At 39.6% G+C, this 22,899-nt stretch overlaps 1 protein-coding gene across 6 annotated transcripts in view; it reads right to left on the bottom strand.

The window, feature by feature from the left end:
* The window catches only part of LOC309708141 (voltage-dependent T-type calcium channel subunit alpha-1I-like), a 229,018-nt gene that overhangs the window by 161,720 nt on the left and 44,399 nt on the right, over positions 1 to 22,899 (bottom strand). For 3 of the 6 annotated variants that reach the window (XM_082535913.1, XM_082535916.1, XM_082535915.1), the window contains exon 1: positions 4,122 to 4,228. The exons of 2 other annotated variants lie outside the window; for them this stretch is intronic. In XM_082535913.1, the coding sequence (XP_082392039.1) occupies positions 4,122 to 4,214 (93 nt within the window). In that variant the 5' untranslated portion in view covers positions 4,215 to 4,228. Of the gene's footprint in view, positions 1 to 4,121; positions 4,229 to 12,158; positions 12,308 to 22,899 lie in introns of those variants that run through there. One more of the 6 variants, XM_082535918.1, reaches the window with a different exon arrangement.

Below are 22,899 nucleotides of genomic sequence, written 5' to 3'. Positions count from 1 at the left end.
TTATTCATCTATGTATTACTTTTATGTATTAGTCATCTATTTGTTGTAATCATCTATCCTTGCAGTTGTTTATTACACAAAATAAATTATATTATCACACTTCTGGCCACATAGCGCTGATATTCACTGCACATGCCCATATTAACTTTTTCCAGCCAGGTGTTTTCCTTTTCCCATTCTTCCCTTTCTCTGAGGGGAACAAACATTGCTGCTCTAATGCTGGGCTCACACTGTGCGGTTTTAGGCCCATTTTGAGCCGATTTTTGAGTGATCGGACCGATTTTGGCCTTCATCGTGCGTCGTGTAGTATACGTGGGGTAACGAGAAGTGATTAACACCTCACGACCAGCTCCCGATCATCAATCGCTCGTGAGCCGCTCACACTGCTCGCGCGCAAACACGTAAACGCCGTGAAAAAGACGGAGCAGCACGGCTGTGCAGCGTGTGATCTGGACACAAGCGACGGAGGCACAACTTGGAGAACTTTGGAAAGCTCATCCGAGCCTTTTCGATGTGGCATCACAAAATTATCATGACCACAACAACCGTGAAAACAGTTGGATTTACACTGCTGCTCAATCACAGCTGCCCGATCAATGTTTTTCATTAGCAATTTAGCAAAGTTGATGGTGGTGGTGTGTGTGTCTGTGTGAGTGTAAGACGGAGAGAGAGAGAGCGCGACAGATTTTCTGTTATAACCTTCATTTTATGGAGGCACAGGGTGAGCACTCAGGTCGCATCAGAGCATCGGGCGGTATAGTGTGAGACCCTGCATCGTGACCTACCAACTTCTAACCCCTGCGAGTCAATCGTGCAGTTTGAGCAGGAGCTGAATAACGTGACTGAAAAAAATTGCACAGTGTCTGCCCAGCTTTAGGTGTACTGTCGTCCGAGACTTGCACCGCAGTGTCTGCATTTGTTTCCCTGTTGGCCATGCTTCTTGTTGTGGTCATCTGTTGTCTTACGGTATTTTCTCCGTAAGCGACCTTTCCTCGACCAATGAGATGAGTGGTAATCTGAATTGTCATACTCGTAAGTGTGTTGTCAGCTCATTGGTCACAAAGCAGGAGAGGGGCTGGGAATTATGTTTTCAAACAAAGTGTTAATTCCATAAACATTTATAGACTACTTTTGATTCTCACTGTATTACGGGACAAAGTGCGTCCCTTATTAGCTCAATACGGGACGTGTACTTTTGTTTCTAAATACGGGACGATTCCGTATTTTAAGGGACGGTTGGCAACCCTAGTGTGCAGTGTTCGTTTGACTTTGAGACCTGAACAGACGGAGTTTAGGACCCAGATCACTCCGCGAGTCTCCTGACTACAGTAGCCGTAATGCTCCCACAATCCATCAAGCGGTGCAGCTTCTTGCTTACCAAAGTCACACTAAAACATGTTTTGACAGATGTTTGAGCGCCGTGTACCACATAAAATCGGTTCGAGGTCAGCAAGCACAACCAGAATTCATACATAAGGCGCACTGTCGTTTTTTGAGAAAATTTAAGGATCTTAAGTGCGCCTTATAGTGTGGAAAATACAGTATATCAACACTACATGTAGAAAAATTGAAGTTAAGGTTCCAACTAGATTTATTTTGACACAAATTATAAACACAGTTTTTAGATCCTCTGAGTGGCCGTAGGCCCTTTTAGGCTTTATGTCTACAATTGAATAAACTCATCTATTCATTTTGTGCTAAATGATTTATCACTTCTTCTACAATCCTCCATTAATTGGTTCCAGGTCCATAACTTTTACCATAACAGGCAGTAAAACTCAATATCAATGAATTTTGTTGTATTTTGGTTTGCTTTAGCAACAGCTCTAAAGATCCATTATACAGTACATATTTCCTCTAAATGTAACATGCCTAATGTACAAGCACAAATTTAACAGATTTCCTGATGAATGAGACAGACTGTTTGTCTGCACACAGTAAGACTTTTGATGATGTTGTGTGTGAAAAGCAAACTGATGGCAGCAAAGACGCTTCTTCCATGACATCATCCAAATGCCGTCAAGCTCAAATCAACAGGTTTCCTTAAAAGGTGAAGTAATGGAAAACGATTATTCTGCGCAGTAATCAGAGGTAAGCCTCACGTCGAAATCCTCACACCTCACATAGCTTTTATCAAGCATCTAATAAAAAAAGAAAAGAAAAACACACTTAAACAAATCCAAGAATTCAGCTCGTCGATGCTGTTGTGTGCAAAAAGCCTAGATTAGCTGGAGCTCCTTTCTGTTCATACTGGGGGATTAGAGACAAACTGACACGCTCAGTGTTGCCTGTAATTTGATTTTCAGAGCGACGTACTGCAAGCGACGTGATCCAAATCTGAACCATTAAGGTGGATCTTTGTTTCCTGACTTGTTTGCTGCTGAAAACATGCATCCTATTTAGTGCAGGTATGCCAGACCAGCTTACTAATGAGGAGTGGTCAGACTTTCCAACCTTGACCTTTGCTGGAAAGATGGATGTGGTGCTACCTTCGGTAATGTTTGCTAACCCAAGGGAGACTTTAGCAAATGGTGAAAAGCACTTATGTCTCGTGCCATTTCTGCAACTCTCTAAAACATCTGACTTTATTTTTTCATTCCCCTCCCCGAACCCCCAGTGTAGAAGTTTGCTATGTCACACCTCTGTCTTTCTAAATGGAGGGACAGTAACTGCGTGTGTTTATGTAAGTGTGTAAAAACTGCAGATAGTCAGATTAACAGCAACAGCATTTTGTCTCTATCCTGAGTGAAGACGACTTTGATGCTGCATGAGTAAATCCCCATTTTCCTCGTCCACACTTAAACGCAAAAACTGAGTTTTTAAAAATCTCCATTTTCAGTGATCGATAACGCCGTTTACGTGTGGATGAAAGGCCCAAACAAATAGAAAAATCTGCGTTTTCAAAAAATTCCAAAGAGAGGAGGGGTAGCTCAACACTTTTGCACAACAATGGACTTGCACTCATCCATCATCCAACAATGCCTGCTAGTGGCCACCTAAGCCTCCAAAGGTCTCTCAGCCCACATTTGTTAGAGCTTATAGATTTCGCTGCTGAGCCAGCATGGAGATCATGTTATTGAACAGTAGATTTTCTGAGAGCAGCGTATTGACTGTGGGGCTGTAGCCCACTAAATCCATGCTCATACAGAATAGGGTCTATAGATACTTGGAGGAGAAATTCTATTAGATCCAACTCAACAACCCCCCCACCCCCCCACAGACACTTGAATCAATCTACTGTGTGCGTCTACGTTTGCTGCTATGCTATATGATGTGTGCAGCGCCTCGTGTGCATTGCGTGTGATTCAGCAAGCTCTTTGCCCCGGCAGACGGAAGGCATATGCGCGCAGGCTCTAGCACAGATGTTATACCCACTCGAGCCACCTTTGACATAAGTGAGAAGAGATTCGGTGTCCTGCCAAATGATAAGTGAAGCTGCAGAGGTGCCATACATGACAGAGTCATGCTCGCTGCAGCATAAAGACCGCAAGCTAGCAGTGAGTCAGTGCAAGCAGGTACAGTGCCCAGCATGGGGGGAAGAAGAGCATGATGGGCAAATGAGGTAAGGTTGGGATAAAGCTGAGTTTGGATGTATCAGTGTGTGTTTCTATCTTCTTTTCTGCAATATGACCGTGCGATTCGAATCAAATATACAGAACATAAACCAGTCTAACTGGTCCCTTTGACTTTTAGGACCCTTTAAAGAGGTCCCTCAACACCTGTAGCTCATACATCACTTTAAAAGGAATATTTATGTTATCAGAGGGATTTTCCTGGCTCAGAATGGACCTCATGAGAGAGACTATGCATCTAAACACAACTCGTCTCCAAGCAGCAAAAGAAAAGAGTCTGTATTGCTTTACTTAACAGACGTCTATGGGATCAAACATATTTTTATCAGAACCACATGTTCATGTGTCCATAGGAAGTAGAATTCATATGAAATGATTGCATAAAAACAAAATAGCACACACACACACACACACACACACACACACACACACACACACACACACACACACACACAAGGTACTGTTAAGAGCACACATACAGTTCCCTTTGAGACTATATGGGATGTTGCTACAAGCTAGGGGTGGATTTCGTGCACGTTTGCGTTGTACCTGTAGTATCTGGCATCGGTCTGAGGAGCAGTCGATGTTCTCACAGGGCTGGTACATTCCCAGGGTAACACAGTTCAAAAGGATCACCATCATACTCACACGTTCGAACCATGTAGAGACACATCTGGTTAAGGAGAACTCCTCACAAAGGGAAAGCCAAGACTTTATGTTCCGGTGAAGGGAAAATGGGTCATTCGTACTTTAAACAAAAGAAACTCTATGAAGACACCTCATTTAAAAAATGATGAGAGAATAGAAACAAATAACAAAAGTAACCCTTTCTGCTAACTCAGTTCTCCAGCTACTAACCTCTTAACGCCAAGTGTGTCATGTACATACATGACTTTTTTTTACTTTTACATGTGTGATTCCCCCCCCCCCCCCTAAAAAAACACAAATAAATTGCAGAATAAATCTTTAACCAACAAATTGTCCAGAAAAGCCAAACATTTTTTAAAATGCCAAAAGGTTTAATAAACACTCCGTTTAAAAAAATAGATTTTTCCGGCAATCATTTCATGGTTCGGGCTTTAAATGGCTAATAGCATGTTCAGCTTCTGACTGGAAAGGAGGTATATGGTCTAAACTGAACAAGAGCTTTATTGTCAATACAACAGTTTACAGCGTAATAAAAATGCTGCTTCACCCAAGCACCCCTTGGTGTAATCATAAGAATATAAAAAACATATCTTTATGTGATTTATGATTTAAAACTAGGAATTACAAATAAATAATGTGCTAAATTTCGGTAAAATTAAGGGATAAAATGGTACTAATTACTAACTATACAATGCTATGAAATACTATAATGTTAACTGTACAATAACTGTACAATAAACAAAGACAGGACAGAAACAATACAAAATGTATAGTGCAGTAGGTATTGAATACCAGGTTCAAGTTTTTGTCAGGATATTGTAGACGAGACAGGACGAAGACGTGCAAGATGCAAAATGTGCAAATATAGTATAATTTATAATTCAGTCCATCTTCTGCTACAGAACAGCAGTCAATTCCTACCATAGTGTTTTTAGTGTTTCTTTTTTTTTAAGCAACACTCTTATATCTGCAGATTGCTTTTATATTCTATGATGGGTTCTCAGAGTCAGCATTATTTTTTATAACTGCTATGAAAACTATGGCAATAACAGAAGAAGAAGAAAATCCAATTTTAAAAACCTGCCATAGCTTTTCTTTGATTGCTCCATAAAAGTTAATCCTCACCGACACAGGAGACTGCGGTAGTATTAGAAAGTGTAATGCGCGATATCTATGACATACTCTATGAAAAATGCACTTTTCTTATTTAACTTCATCACTCTGCTGACACTCACTTATGCACCCCAAAGCCATCTAAATCATAAAGACAAATGAGATGCATCAGATGCTGCAGAGACATTTCATAGAACTGAACGGCACCATCTACTGTCTGCCAGCAAGATGCTGGAGCCCTACTGTTTCAGTGGTTTCTAATAGGAAAATCCTCTATGACGTGAGTAATCAAAATCCTGCATAGCAAATGTCAGAAAATGTGTGACGATGCTGAATATTGTGAGTGAACCAAAAACTGAACAACACTTGTTCTGAGAAAAGTTAAATGGAGCAGACTGAAGAGGAAAAATCAAACAGTATTGGCAAAGAAAGAGCAAGAGGAAGTGATTCAAAATTCATTCACCATGTGTTCGTGGAGGGAATGCAATGCTCAGCTAACAAGTATGAGAAGGACGATGTGCTGTAATAGCCCAGGAGGTCCAATCCCTCCTGGAGGCTATACAGAACAGGAAGCTGAAACACTCCCCGAGCAGCTTGACATACACAGTCAGCAGGACAGGTGCAGCTTCAGCAAGACACACAGAGAGTCTCCTGAAAACATTAACTTCTCAACACGCTCGTCTTGGCCCTGCCTGAACCTTCCCACAAGAAGATGGACCACTTTAGATATCGCAGGATGGATAAAGATAGGCTTTGAGTGGGCAAAGCACATGCATACACATAAACACAAAGACAGAGAGCCACACACAAACACCCACTTCTCCAAACACATATGAGCGGAAAGCCGCACACATATGCACGTGCAAAATAACCAACAGGTTCAAACACATAACACTCAAATCACCCGCCCACACTTTAGCACAGATTCATGTACACACACACACACTTGGGCACATTAGGTTTCACATTAAATCAAACATTAAGTCAATACGCGTCAGCTGACAGGGATCATGTAAAGAGAAATTTTCACCGCAGGGTGGCATGTTTATTATCGACATCCAACAGGCTAACAGCTGCAAAGCAGACATGACACATGGTTAAGAGGAAAGATCTGTCATAGACCATCAAATGCATGGATCAATTAACTGCATGACAGCTTTTTAAACAGTTACACAGAAAAAATGATATTTAAATAACTGTATGCAAAGTTCTGAGTATTATATGCATAGCCAGGGTTGAAAGCAACAACAGCGTAACAAATAGGCACTTAACATGTGCATGTGTCATTTTTACATTGTTAATATGGAAAAAAATAGAAACATTTGAAATTATACGTTCCAACATGATGGCAAGTATTACATGCAAACTTTGTACTGTGTCTACCAATTAGAATGGCACAGTGATAGGTTAGGTCTTTTGTGATTCAATCACTCTTTATGCACTACTTGCTTGAAAACACATAAAAAATACTTGATGATCTTCACAGTGTATGTGGATGTTTGACATTTTCTCAATTTTCATAAATCAAACACATACTCCCGTATTAACTGAAATATTTTCTTTGATCGTTTTGAAGATAATCTAATTTAATCCTTCTCTTCTTACAATTTAACAAATATAACAAATATAATGAGATTATTGTGAAAAGTCAAAGGGATTTAAAAAAACAAACTTCATCCTTTTACAATTTTCTTTCAACAATAGATTTCACATTTTTAACTGGAAATCCATCCATCCATCCTTGAAATTCCAGGTCATTGCAGGGTAAACAGAGACGGCTTGTTAAGTATTGATTTTAGAATTCTGATTACTTCTGAACATGAACTAATAATTATATCTCTGATTAATGGACCCTCTGTGTTTTCTTATTCCATTTACTTTTTTCCTTTTTCTGTATAGAGCTTTGTAACTTTTGCTGTATGATGATCAGTATGATAACAGCATCAATACGCTTAACATGTAGGCAGCGTGTGTAGGGGAGAGCAGTGTGTCAGGAGTTATGGGATGAATTATTATCAATTTTCAAATTCTGAACACATTTTAATGACCAGTAAATCACTGTGATGAGTTAACACAGCAAAACACACCTTTCAGCTTTTCCTGTGTTTTGACATCTGGAATTTAACACAACTCTGTGAGCTGCATCCTGAAGTTAGACGACAGATTAATACAGAAATAAAGTATTAATCCTATCACGATCCAATAATAATATCAGCGTTGGTATTGATGCTATTGATATTTGGATCAATATAATTGATGAGGTGTAGCAAAATCAATTGGAAATGCAGTAACGGAACAAATAATCCAGTTATATCACCATTCTACAAGCGCACGCACACGCACACATACAGAGACACACACACACACACACACTTTTACCACTTCAGCTTTTTGTGTAGCTAGCCCTTCCTAATGAGGACAGAGATATCATCCTCAGGTGTCACTGAGCCTATGTGAGAACCTCCAGGCAGTGTCTGTGAATCCACCCCCTAAAACACGAATGCCTTTCCAGGCATAGCTGGACAAAATTGCAGGTCAGCATTTCTTCTTTCCTCGCACTAAGTAATGATGACAGCTTTTGGACTAATACTATTAGGATTATCCTGGGGTCATTTTCACTCCTAAATGCATTCTTTAGTGTGTTGCTGGAGTGCCCAGCTTTCCAGTTACCTTCTAATTCACTCCGCCTATACATGAGCTGCCTTTAACAATGTGCAAGTGTCTGTCTATCTCTCGCCACTTCTGAAAAATGAGTCAATTAGTGTAGGTGCCTTGGAGGAGGCTCCATCTTTTTTTACTCTCTCACACAGACATGCACACGCACCTCACATCAACACTGGAAGGAAAATGAGGTGAAATTCAAAGCGCAAAGCTCTATTACAGACCGGGTGCTCGAAGATTAACTCTGAAATAGTTTCATAGAACTCTTTCACCTTCTGAATTTTTTAACCTTCATATTTTTTTTTGTTCTCCAGGAGTAATTGTAAAGTAGCGTCTGCTGTTTTCAGCACGGTCTGCTTCGCATTCATCCAGCGGCTGTCACTCACTAGTAGAAGCTCCTTATAACACCTTCAGTAATTCAATGCAGGTCACTAAACAGCACCATTAAAAGATCTGGAGGTACAATTACACAGCACAATTATGTGCACTGTACAGTAGGTGATTACACTAACATGCTTACCCAGTGCTTGTCAACTGACTGGCTCGAAGACAGGGATGGGCGATATATTGAATATTCTCCGTGTGGTTAAATATAACACTAATGGTTAAACAGGTTATTTAAACATATTGCAATATATATTGCGCATCGTGATATCGCAAAAACTAAAAAAAACAAACAAAAGTGAAATAGAATTTTCCTCATATGGCCCGGCCCTACTTGAAGATGCTTTCATGTTTACTGTTAAAAGGATGGAAACGTTTAAGCCTATAAATTACAGGCATCCTTGATCAGTTCATTTTGAAACACTTGCAAAATAGTCCTTCTGAGACTGAATGATTAAATCGACTGTCTTCAGCTCCTTAAACCTTTTTACATTCTTCCAGCCTCACAGAGTACATCATACAGCCAGGAGGAAACAAATCTAAGATTCTTTTAAAAGGCCAGATAAAAAAGCAGTGGCACTGGAGACCACTACCGAGAAGATTTGGATGTGCCAAAAGCATCAGCGTGACAGAGCTGGAAAGAGCTTAGAGGCTGAAAGTGTGCGGCAGCGGGGGATAAATGAATTCTTAATACCTCACTGCATGGCGTCACTCTGTCTACCCATTCCTCAGTGTCTCTCTGCCTTCTCTCTCTCTTGCTTTCCTCCCTTGTTTTTATTGTTCCCAAAGAGACACGCAGGAGGCAAACGACCTCTGGTTTCCATGGAAACCAATCGACTATCAAATGAAGTAAACTGGCACAAAAGGATGGAGAGAAACGGGGAAATAAAGAGGAGAAAGAGGTGGGTTTATGGGGAGGTTATTTCATTTTGTAACTTGGTGTCTTTAAGCTGGTTTTCTTTCATATGCTGGAAACATCACTTTCCACATAAAATGTTCTGCCTCATTAAAAAAGCTTCAATACAGAACGATTGTGCTTTAAAACAGAGGCGTGATATTTAGATTCATGGAAAAACTGACACTAAACAAGAATCTCTGGAGGTTCTGGAGGTGTGAAGTTTAAAATAGTGGATTAGTTCAACAACTTCTGAGAAACAGAGCGGCGATATAGTTACGTGACGCTGCGTGAAGGACAGTATGTTCATCATTAATATATTCACAACAATAGCACAGATCTTATTTTTGAATGTCAGAAAAGTTTGTTTTAGTCTATCTTCACATATTCCACTGTGTACTATTAAGCCCTGAACAATGCACACAACAGAGTTGCAAAAAGCTTGCTGTAACTTTAAGTCCTGTAACTAGACAGTCATGCAAAACTGTGGGAGTTCTCCTTAGCCATTTCTCACTAAAGCCAAACAGGTGCTGACAGGTTGGTAAAAGTTAATTTGTCATGAAATCCCGTCCACACAGGTCTACATTCCCGCAGATTAAGATAATCCCAGTAATAAAGACGAAGACTCCCACCAACTTCACAGGATCCCGCCCCCATGCTACAGTATGACTAATATTTAATTTCATTCGCAGCGAGAAAGTTGAGAATATTTCAGAAAAGTAAGAAGTAATTGCTTTAAATGAACTAAATTAAACTAACTTAGTTCATAATAGTTTTTTTAAGACATTTCAGAACTGTACTGTGGTGAAATAAACTCTTCAAACCATTCGATGGTATTAGAAAATGCACAACAGACGTTTTTTTTCTCTTTTTTAAATCTTTTATTCTAGATTGATATCACCTCCTGATTTTTTTTATTAAAAAAAGTCTGATATCTGCCAAGTTGTTTAGTAGCAGTGTTGGTCAAGTTACTTGAAAAAAGTAATCAGTAACTAATTACTGATTACTTCCCCCCAAAAGTAATCCCGTTACTTTACTGATTACTTATTTTCAAAAGTAATTAATTACTTAGTTACTTAGTTACTTTTTAAAAACACGATTTACAACCTGAAGAGGTGATAAAGCGATAGCTCTTTCAGCCCAATTCTACTTTTTCTACATAATCCATCATACAAAATGTAATCAAATGGAAAAGTCTCTTTTTTAACTTGTTTTATCAGTTTTAATCTTTTAACTTTATGCATCAAGCAAAAATTTAATTATATGCAACATTCTCTGACTGGAATAAATTAGTTTAACATTTAAAGCTATTTTCTACACATTCCAGCACATAAAATAAAATATTTTTTGTGTTTACACTCAGTCTTTCAAATAGATGCAAGTAAAACACAGCAGAAAATAAATAAAGTCAAAGACTCAGCGGTCCTGTTGCTCTATTTTCACCTGTAAAGCAGGACTGCGGTAGGCAGAGGTTTACCCTGGTGCAGGTGTGCTGCGGTCAGTGGAAGAATCCGCGACTTTCTCTGTGAGTTTCCCATTACGTCGTTGCGCACTCGGTGCTTGCTCGGAAGTTTAGGGGTTTTTTTCGCTGTAAAAAGAAGTTTTCTTCCCACGCACAATGGACGCTAATGTTTTTGTCACTTTTTATGGAATCAAACTCAAAGTAAGGTCAGTACTTCCACACTTTAAACGCTGCACGCTCATACTCTCTCCCACAATCGATATGTGATCCATTGTTGATCTGCAGACAGCTGTTGTCACTAACGGCGCACTCGCTTACGTCACTGTCGTGAGACATTCTCGCAAAAAAAAAAATCACGGTTTTAGTAACGCAGTAACGCAGCGTTCCTACGGGAAAGTAACGGTAATCTAATTACCGTTTTTGCAATAATAATCCCTTACTCGTTACTTGAAAAAAGTAATCAGATTACGCGTTACGCGTTACTGTAACGCAAGTAACGCGTTAACGCGTTACTGCCCATCTCTGTTTAGTAGGCTCAAAAAGGGAAATCCTGTTGCTTAAAATGCTTATGTAATGCAAACTGTGCTGCTCTCATTACATTTGGGATACAGTACAGTTCAATTCAATTTTATTTATATTAGTACACCCCCGCAAGATTTCTCAGTCTCAGTTGTTTTTTTACTTTAGAACCTCACTAATAATTGCTTGCAGTAAACCAGCAATTTCACAGGAACCGTAACTATTCTCTGCAATTTTTTTAAAGGAAAGCACAGCTTGGGATGGTGAAATATCCCTGTACTCAGAGGTCACGGTTTGAAAGCAACCAATCCAAGAGCACATCATGAAAGTTTGCTGCGCATAGCTATGTTTAGTGTTTTCCTGAGTGTTGTCATTGATTTTCATTTTGTTCTTCTTAAAGCCCTAAGACATATTTTTTTAAAAAAAAGTTAAAACTATAAAAATGGGCATTTATAGGTTCTTTTTTCACCTCATCTAAAATGTATGTTTTTTCAGAATTCGCGGGCACTCTGAGGAAGGTAACCCCCCGGGGTCAACTGTAGCGCTAAAACACAATAACTGTCAACCTACAATAATACAGAGAAACCCCAACAATCAGACCTCCTGTTAGCATGCACTTGGTGACAGTGGGAAGGAAAAACTGTCTTTTAACAAGAAACCTCCAACAAATCCAGGCTTAGGGAGGGGTAGCCATATGCAATGCTACAGTAAGTGGTGAGGGGAGAAAAACAGGACAAAAGACAACGGAGCTATAGACTGGAAAAAAAAGTAATGATTTAAAGCAGAAAGTGTGTAAACACTAGGTGTTTATAGAGCACATACAGAACAGCCACTTATTCTACAACTGTAGAAACATTTTCACAAGCTTGTTTGTGGCTCTTTTGTTCCTAGTTTTACATCTCACCTTTTCATTCACTCACTCACTCTCCGCATCCCTTCCTCCTTTTACTCTCCACATGTGCTCCTCTTTCACTGCATAATATTCACAGACATTGGCAGGTCTCTTCTTTCCTGGAATTTTCCATCTGGGGTTCCTCGATCTAGTACAGCTGGCTGGAAAGAGGAAGAACGAAGTGTGTTTGTGTGTGATGGTATATCAGTGTGTGTGCTGGACAGCAGTAAATGTCATGGGATATCACATGGTAATGCTTCACAGCATCTCATGTCAGCTTCTCTTTTCCTTCAGCTGTCAGGTCAGAGGAGTGAGCGTTTCCACACAGAAACATAGACACATAAAGGCACAATATTTACTAATCAGTTAATTCAGTGACGCTCTTATTGCTCATTAACATTCTGCCCTGTGGCCAGAGAGACTGAATCAGTGATATAGTGAATGACATGGTGGATTCATGATGCCTTGATAAAAGAATAAAGAGATCCTGATTCATTCTATTAAACACAACACTGTGTAAGCTGAAAGCAAGTTGCAGATATGACAACAGGTACCTAATGTCTCACAAAGCATTGTATTCACTACTTTTGTCAGACTTGGAATCTTATCTGGATTCAGCGCATGCTGTTTCGATGACTTCGCCACCCCATCCACTTGTAGACTCTGGGGGATACGTACTTATTACTGTGAAACCTTTATATATGATGAGATTGGAACTTGGATGACAAACAGTTATTGTATTATGTTGCTGTAAACATAATATTTCAGTGAGATGTCTGACTAAGGTGTGATATACGAGCTGTTCATGCCAACACACAGCACTGATTCTGCCCGTACCTTCTGTCGATTATAGGTTTGAATTTTTAAGTATTCATGACAAGAGTAGATCTGTACAGTTTTGAACGTTAATAGTTCAGGAGGCTACTATTTGTTCATGTGGGTTTTTTTTTTTGCATTGCTTCAGTAAGCTTTGAAATAGAATGATTCACATACTGTGAATCAGTGAATCACAGCTGAGACAACCACCCTGTGGGACAAATGGGAGATCCCCAACTAAAAACTATGGATTCTGTTGGTGACTATGGTTATTACATTTACCGAGTTTACGTAAAAGCATCAGTCAGGCAGGACTGACAGGTTAAGAAGCCCCTCCTCCAAAATCAACACCTTCAAGTTCCACTGAAATTAACAGCTGTCCATATAGACAAGCCAAATGCCTTCAGAAGAAAGGTTTTATGGTCAGACAAGAGAAAGATTGAGCTGTGTGGTGATGGTAGAATCATGCGTTTTACTAGTGATAAATTCACAAAGTGAATGGAATAATGAAGAAGAAGGACTTCCTCTAAATTCTTCATCTTTAAGTCAAATCAACAGCTACATGTTTGAAAATAACTAACAACTGGGTTCCAGGAGCCAGTTGATGACCGTCACACATAAACCTGGTTGTAGAAATGATAAAGCAGGCTAACATTAAGCTTCGGAAAGTGGCTTTCCCAAAGCCAGGACCTCAACCCTATTGTGCCGAGAAGAGAGGTCAAACACCCAGCCAAGAGTATGCTAGAAGCTTGATGGCTATGAATGCAATCTGATCAAGGTGCAACTTGTTAAGGAACATTTAACCAATTATTTTTGGTACTTTTTTAAAGTGATTAACGATGTTTGCTGTACAGTCATTCCACCCTGGAAAAAGCATCAAAATTCTCATTATATAATTATGAAGTATATAATAAAAAAATTAAAAATACGTGATAAGTAATAGAACATTGCTGGAATTATTGAAGGTTACATGGTAAACCCTAAGAGTACGAAATCATATTACTCCAAGTAATTGATATTGCTGAATTATCATGCATTTGTAAGTGTCATAACTTTCTCCTTTCATCTCTAGCTCAGTGGGAGCTGAGAAAATAGAAACTGTTTTCTTCCAAATTAGGAGTAACCTTTGTGAGGCCAACTTTCTTCTACTAACAGACCGATAAAAAGATTAAAAGAAGTATACTTGAACTTTACACCTTCAGAAATATCTGACTTCTGTTTCTGTCTGTGCCTCCCACTTTTTTCCCTCCCCTCTGTCCAATGCACAGCTGCCATACGATTCCTTAAGATAAGCTCTGCCCTGTTGCTGTGGCAACCAGCGCCTACAAAAATATTAGGAACCCTCTGTTGTGTGCGTATATTTGCATGTCGTGTGTGGGTTTGTGCGTATGCGTTTATATCATGAATAACACGATCTCTGGCCAATTAAATCCTTGTTCCATTATTTGACATCTTAATTGAGGATCCAAAGTTTGTTAATGGAAGTCTAAGTTAGTTGCATTTCATCTGACAAGACTACGGTTTGGCTTAATGAGGTGTTATCAGTCTTGCTTGTGTGAGAAGATACCACTTAAGACTGAACACACTTTATATGACAGGTCTAAAACTTTGTCCACACAGAATCTATAGTGTGGCAAAATTGTCAGTCTACTGTGAGTCATTTAGCTGGAAAGGGGTGGAGGTCAATAAACTTCAGCAGTATGGAGGACTGATTGGATGGAGAGAGACAGGTGAAGTTCTACTGGTTTTTAACAGCTGCCAGCTAATGTATCGTTCTGCAGCGATGGCCAGATATGGGGAATGGAAGCAACAAGAAAATACTCAGTGTACAGTTACAGTTAGAAGCCTGCTTGTAAAACAGGGAGACACAAACAAGCACACACAGTTTCTGACTGGGACCATGCGGTGGGATTTTCTGTGCTTTCCTTTTTGTTCCTCCTCCCATCCACTCTTTCTTCTGGTGTAGTATGATGGTAATATGATATGGGTGTTAAGTGTGTAGGTAGGTTTCCTCTTCTGCCCACAACCACTGTTGCATGCTATTTCCGTCCTCCAGTGTTGCCAGGCTTGTGTAACTAATGGGAAAAAAATCTGACCCTCAACTACGTAATGCAACTACTGATTGAGCTAAAAATACTGGAGATGTCTACCAGTTAAAGGAAATAACAGACACACACTCTCTCATAGCGAATGTGAAATGAACAGAGAACAGTAGCAAGGCTGGTATACTTTCTACCAAGTAACTCAGCACGGCTAGTTCACTAAAATCAGGATATCAATAAAATATTAAAAATATGAAACAATTCCCCAATTTTTGTTATTAAATTGTTGAAACTTTGATTGATCAAATCAAATCACTTTTATTGTCACATCACATGTGCTGGCACACTGGTACAGGACATGTGAGTGATATTGTTGTGTGCAAGCTTCAAAAGCAACAGAGGTGTGCAAAACACAAGAAACATAAGAACAAAGCAAAATATAAGAATAGGAATGTGAGATTTCTAAGAATAAATAGATATATATACAAATATAAGAATGTATGCGCATTACTGAATATGTGGCTGAATAATGGCATTACGGGTTTAGCAAAGTGGCATGCAGTGACTTTGAAGTGTTTTAAGTTTTGAGTTGATGACATCACTGTTTAAAAGGACAAATAAGACCAGAATGAAAATACTGTTTTTCCTGTCTTTTATACGTGCCGACAGCCTCCTGCAGGTTACTGCACTCTATGTGGTGTCGTATGGTATTAACATATTTGCTGGGCAAACCAAGGGTTGTTGGTTCAATTCCAGGTAGAGACACACACTCACTTTGGAGTTGTCTCAGAGATGGCATACAGGGTAAAACACTGGCAAATGAAACACTTGCTATGGCGACCCTTCAGGCAAGGGAGAAGCCAGAAGTATCTTTAGCTGATGGCTATGAGTGCTTAAAGAATTTGTTTTTAGGATTAATACTTTAGCAAAAGCAGTAATAAAACATTATGACAACACGTCACTATACATAAAACTGTATTATGGCCAAAGTCTACATAAAGGATCAAAAGTAAAAGTAATTATATGGCAGAAAAATGTTCACTATCAGTGTTATGGATGAATATTGCTGCTGGATGAGTTCATTTTAAATGGACTATTTTACATTCTGTTTAATCTACTGTAATGCATCATATTTTATATAACTATGATTCAAGTGTCTGGCCTGTGGGGAACACCTTCTCTGAAAATAGCTTTACATGAGCTCAGGAGAAAAAGGCTACACCTTGATGTAAAAAAGTAAATTAAATATATTTATCACATTTTTTTTTTTTTAAATCACAGCGCTATTAAAACGCTTGAGCAGTGTGACATGGTTAACTGTATGTATCAAAATGATGGCAGTATATTAGCAAAAAAGGTGGTTAAGACCAGTAGATTTAATCAAAAAAAAAGTTATTTAGCAAGAAAAAAACGTATCATTCAAAATTATAAATTACACAAGGCTTGTTTATTTGCTTGTACTAGATCTGTTTCTACAGTGAAAGCGGAGCTATACTTCTCTTCCATTAGGTATCTGTCAGCTGATCTCCAGTGCGCATGCTACAGTCAAGGCTTCACAGCTACAGCCGATGTTAATGAGAAACAGACACACCTATCAAAATCTATGCACAGATAGCATTTGGATAGGTAGTCAAGCAGAGTTAGCCTGCTTCCACAGACAATAGCGAATCGTGGCCACAGGATGGCAGTAATGTAAAGAATGCATGTTTAAGATGACAGAATTTTAGTGCCGTTTTATAACTGGGTACTGCTTGCCTGCATTGCCCTGACAGAAGTCCACTGGTTTACTATAATCCAGTTATTAACATGCTTTCTGTTCGTTTTGTCATCTACAGTCCGGTGGAAAAATAAAGTTCTCCGAGGGCGGACCAGTGAAAAACTAAGCACACCTAGCTTGTAGAACCATCTTTAGTAGTGATAACTTGGATTAATCATGTTATATATGACTTTCAGTCTCCCTCATCATGGTGGGAGAATTGGTGCACACACTGTTTTTTCTCCAACATTCCTTCAGTTCTTTTTTTTTTCCCCATCTCTGTCAGATTTATTTAACTTTCAAAAGCATCCCAAATCAGATGTGAAATATTCAGTGTTCGTAACAATATTAAGCACTTTTAAACCTCGTTTCAAAATCACGAGGCTGCCTTTGTTTTTTTCACTTGTGAGTTGTTTTCTTACTGTTTTAAATAAGCAGATACTTTTTAATATTAATGTTAATTCCCAACTGATATTTTCAGACTGATTTAGAGGTTTTACAGTAACGTCCTGGAAACGCAGATGCAAATATCATTTACACAGCACTACATAGAAGTAGAGAATATATTTATATAGAGAGAACCTGAGGCAGATGCTCATAGAAAGTGATATAGAAAGAATATACAATATGAATCAAGGGTGGACCGTCAACCAGGTGGATTTTAGCTCACTGAGAGCCTCAACAATCCCAGGATATTTGCTGGCTTTAAGTTCAATGCGGCAGAACTTAAACCACTCAGTTGCAATGTAAACTGAGGTGATCCTTGCACAGATGCACAGCTTTGTGCTGCACTGTTCACTCCTCCCCTGAGTTGTTAGAAGGCGACAGTACTCCCACCTTCCTTAGTTTCTCAAGCCTCTGCAGGGTCTCCACGATGTCAAACTGCCATTGTTTTACCTGCTGTACTGCTGTCAGTCCTTCATGATTTTTTATTTTTGTGTCAGCTCCTGCAACTATGAGCAGCTTCACTATCTTGTATCTGTTGAGACGCACTGCATCGTGCAGGGCTGTGTCACCTTCCCTGTCCCTGGAGTTGATTAAGGCCCCACAAGACAGCAGGTATTCCACAATGGAGGTGTGGCCTGTTCTCGTGGCAACATGCAGAGGTGTGCTATGCAACTTATCTCTAACATTAAGATCAGCCCCGTGGCTCTTCAGGACTTCGACAACCGTCAGGTTTCCCCCTCTGCAGGCCCAGTGTATGGCCCTAGAGCCCAGCTGAAATACAGTAGGAGCCACGACCCCCCATCCCACCCCCCCAATCCCATCCCAACCCCCATCCTTCAGTTCTTTGAGGTCTGGGTCTACGTGTTGATTCACAGCTCTCCTAAGGATATGCTGCAGCATTTCAGTTGCGTTGAGGTCTGGACTGTGGCTGGTTAATTGCAGTACTCTGATCGTTTTCCTTTTTCGGCATTTGTCAATTTTGCATTGTTAAGTTGCATTAAACAAATTGGGCTAAGCTTTAATTGTCGGGCAAATGGCCTCATATTTGACTCTAGAACAGCGGTCCCCAACCGGTACCAGTCCGTGAGTAGTTTGGTACTGGGCCACGAGAGTTGAGGCTCGGGTGTGAAATTTATGGTTTTCAGGGTTTTTAGCATTAACTGGTTTCCCTGGTGTCTTATGTTGAAATAAATATTTATGCATTACCATAGCGACCAGAGAGTATTAAGGGGCAGAGAGGAGGATGTTACTCTCAATGTTGTTGGGGCATTTCAGGAGGACAGTTTTGTTGTATTTATCCACGACACTTTAAAGGCCGGTCTGTGAAAATACTGTCTGACATCAAACTGGTCCGTGGCGCAAAACAGTTTGGGGACCGCTGCTCTAGAATCCTTTGGAATCCAGAGGAGTTCCCAGTTTTTGGGTGCTGTGCATTATGACCAAACATCTCATTTTCATCTCATTCGTCTTGTGTTTTGTTCAGATGCAACTTTGCAAATCTGAACTGTGCTGCAAAGTTGGTTTTACATAGAAGAGTCTTTTTAATGGCAACAGTTCCAAACAAGGCACGCTTGTTCAGTCTAACAACTTCAAAGACAACAGAATCAGACACAACACAATAAGAAAGCCCTTAAACAAACCACAGAGTTTAGTGCTCGGTGGTGAATCCATTAACGGAAAACATGTGGTTAAAATAAGATGCCAAAATGTCACTGCAAAGATTGACTAATAATCGTATCTACAAATGATCTTATAAATTATTTTTAACAGGAGTATGATGTCTGCTTTTATTGCCATATCCAAGTTGAATAGATTGTCATTTCATTTTTTAATTAGTGTTTAACATAACTCATCTCGCCCACACTGCCTACAACCCACATTTCTTCATTAATATTCACTAAACATCTTGTCCTCCTTGGCCCTTTAGATATACATACGTATGCAGTCTCAAAAGAATTATGGGAACACATCACATATTGATAAATGAAATATTCAAGTTGAAAATATCTACTGATATAGATTGGAAGATGGAGACAGAACGTAACATAAACAGAGTCAGTGGAAATAAAAACCATCGCCTGACAGCTGCATTCAAAATTAAAAAAATCAAAAATCAAACCTAAAGCGGTTCAAGTGTTCACTTCATTTTTTTTTCGAGTGGTGTATTTTCTCGCCGTCTCTGTCTGCGAGCATCACTCTAACATCAGCTTATGTATGGAGATCAATTAGCTGTAGGGCGTCAGAATGAGTGCTTGAAAACGCTCTGCATTTTGCTTTTGTTTGCCATCATCATAATTTGGCTGAGACATAACAAGGTGACACATTAATATTCATTATCTTAACAAGAGGAACAAAGTGTGCTGTCTGTAGGGACAAGTGTCACTTTGAGTGGGGTAAAGAGGCTTTCTATTTCAGTCCACAGCACAACACAAACATACACGTGTGCACACAAATGCAACACATTAACACATTAGCACATGCCAGTCAACAGAACAGAGGCGGGGGTTTACGACACCAACTCTCTGCCATCTATAATCCAGTTTTGAGATCCCTTCCCAGACGCCTTAATGCCCACTCACATCCTGGGCCATCTGACCTCAGGTATTCGCATGATAAGGTGGGGCCAGGTTTCACAATGAACACACCCGAAACTCTGGCTGACTGGGACCCACACCCAGTTTCACACCTTGCCTCAGGCGATTAGAGGATCATCAGGGGGTCCTTTTGTCCCTCTGTGGGGGGTTACTCCCACTAGGTTTATATCTGGGACTCTCCACCATTTGACCTTAGAACTGAAGAAGCTTCTCGGATGAGAGGTGAAACGTCTTCAAGCAACTTAAGAAGTCCAGACGCTTTCCTTTGCAAGCTCCTTTGACTACGATGACCTGGATGACTGAGAACCTTCACAGACATGCCAGTCAACAGTTTCCAATATAGCAGCGTGCAGATAGCAATCATTGGAGGACAGTGTTAATGATGGGCTAATGACTGCTATTTACCAAACTTGGAAGAGCTGTTTCATTTGAGTGTGTCTCAGTTTTTGACTCTGTGCTTATTTGGCAGTATATCAACTTTACCTAATACATTTTTCATAAATTAAAAACTAATGTTCAGAAAATAAACCACACCATCTTATTTTGTCTACAAAAATGTTAGGATCCCTGGGTTTTGACACAGTATTTTGAGTTTTGGTTCTGGATTTGCTATTTGTCGCTTTGAAAGTATAAGTTTGTTTTAGTTTCCGAATATATTAATTTCTACACTTTCTGAGTTTGCTACTTATAATAGCTGATTTCAGGTTTGTTTATGTTTGTTCCGTTTCATGTCCAGTCTGTCCTAGTCTTGCCTACGTGTTTTGTTATCCTTTCTGTCTCCCTGGTCATGTCCCTGTGTCTGTCTCATCTCTTTATGTTCTCTCTATGTTCCGTGTTTGCTGTCTGCTTTCCCTGTCTTATCTAGTTAATATGTCTGCAGTCCTGTCCCTGTATTTACCCCTTTCCTATTCCCGTAATCTTCTGTGTTTACTCCTGTTCTCTCTCCATGTCTAGTTATCCCCAATCTCATCGACAAATTCTCGGTGTGTGTGTTACAGCCTATTTTATTTTGATAGTCTCCTGTCTTGTGTGTGCAATATTCAGTTTTGTTAGTTGTGATCAGTGTTGGGGAGTAACAGAATACATGTACTGGCTTTACGTACTTAAAATACAAAATATGAGTAACTGTATTCCGTTACAGTTACCATTTAAAAAGGTGGTGTTCATAATAGAGTTACTTTGTTGAAATAAATGGATTACACGGTGGTATTTTGGTGTATGTTCGTGTTTTCCTCCGAAACAGTAAGTTCTGTTGCAGCAGCCTTTCAACGCCTCTCTCTGTCTCTCGCTAGCAAAGTTGACCCACACAACAAAGTAAAGCTAGTTTTCGGCTACGAGCCCGACACGGAACCCGACGTATTAGCCAGAGGTCCCTTTACTACGGTTCGGAGCCGCGGACCTGTTTTATATACGTATTACTCATTTTATATTAAGATTTAAAAATCTAGTGGGTATTGGTAACCTTCAGTAATAGTAATAAATAGTAATAAATCACACAGCAATAGCACACTCGTGTAGTTGCAAAAAGCATGATAATATATTAAGTAATCCAAAGTATTTAGAATACAGTGCTCTCGTTGAGTAACGTAACGGAATACATTACAAAATACGTTTTGGAGCATGTATTCTGTAATCTGTAGTGGAATACATTTTAAAAGTAACTTTCCCAACACTGGTTGTGATTTAGTTTAGTTTAGTGTTCATGTGTCTCCCCTTCCCTTAATCTCCTTCCACTGCATATATTGTCTACATTTCCTTCTGTCCTTTGTTGAGCTCTCCCTCTACGCTGTGTGTCCTGTCTGTTCAGTACTTCCTAACTAGTACTAAGTAACTGCCTTGTTTAAGTTCCCTGTATTCTTGTTTCTCCACAATAATGTTCTTGTGTCACTGTATAACATTTGCTTGATATGTTTGGTGGAAAACATAATAGCGCCTAAATTTGCTATTTTAATCTACATGTTGCAGGGTTTGTCGTAAATGACTCCCAAGTTGGGAGCAGGGTCTGTGACATGTGTGGTCACAGTCCTACAAAGCTGTGTTCATATTTAATAAAGCCCTCGTGGCAGACTGGTGAATATTCACTGGCGTGGTGGTGGCTGAAGTAAAGCAACCGAAATGGCAACCCTCTAAAGTGTTGACAGCCTTCATTAGGAGCATTTTGCAGCATATATGTTAAAATACTTGTGTGACGGTGAAAAATGATTTTCATGCAGTGGTTTCAATGATGATACTAGAAAACCCTGTATTTGTTAATTGCTCCTCCCTATTGGTGTTTGTTAGCAATTATTATTATTATATATGAAATATTTAGAAACTTTTTACTTTTTTTGGCAAGTCATACAATATAATTGCTCACAAGGCACCTGATGGAACGCCAGATTTTTTAATGCAATAGCAAGTGCTTTCTTCTCAAACCACAATAGAACAGGCAGCTGAGGGATGGATCAATGTTAGAGAGAAAAAACTTGATTGGCCCAAGTTAGATGAACTAGATGAACTTCAGTCTGGTTGCTGACAATAACCCAAAGGTATCATTTTTCTGACAAGCAGAACATCCAATAAGTGAAGTACCTGATTTTTATTTGGTTGTCTTCCCTTGTCTAGTAATAAAATACTGCCTCAGATCCTAAGTCTGGAGATTCTGTAGTGAGTCAGAAGTAGAGACAAAAAACTACTTTCAAGTGAAAGAGGCCACAGAATGCAAGCTAGAAGAAATTGCATCAGGTCAGGAGCAAAAACAGGAGCATGCTCATCATTTTTGTGATATTGACAAGGTTAGAGCAGTGTGAATCCATCTCCTGGGACTGTCAACACTGCCAACTTCTGTAATATCCTGAGGCATCAGGAGAATGAGGAACAACACTCTGTAAATGTCACAGACCCTGCTTGTTGTTTTATATTAAAGTATTGTTATTTTGACAGTGTGGAGGAGATCCAGCATGTCCAAGCTTCACGTGGTCAGAACTGGAGTTGTAGGAAGGGCTCCACGCATATACTGCACCAGCAGTCCTGGAAGCAATGACAGGACTGCACAAGAAGGCAACCTCAGTGTTTCCCACATAGAGTTCACTTACGCAGGCTGAGTAAGTTTGGCGACT

This window comes from Aulonocara stuartgranti (genome assembly GCF_965226115.1).
Source record: "Aulonocara stuartgranti genome assembly, chromosome: 6".
Taxonomy (NCBI): domain Eukaryota; kingdom Metazoa; phylum Chordata; class Actinopteri; order Cichliformes; family Cichlidae; genus Aulonocara; species Aulonocara stuartgranti.
This window is presented reverse-complemented; position numbering and strand designations above follow the sequence as displayed.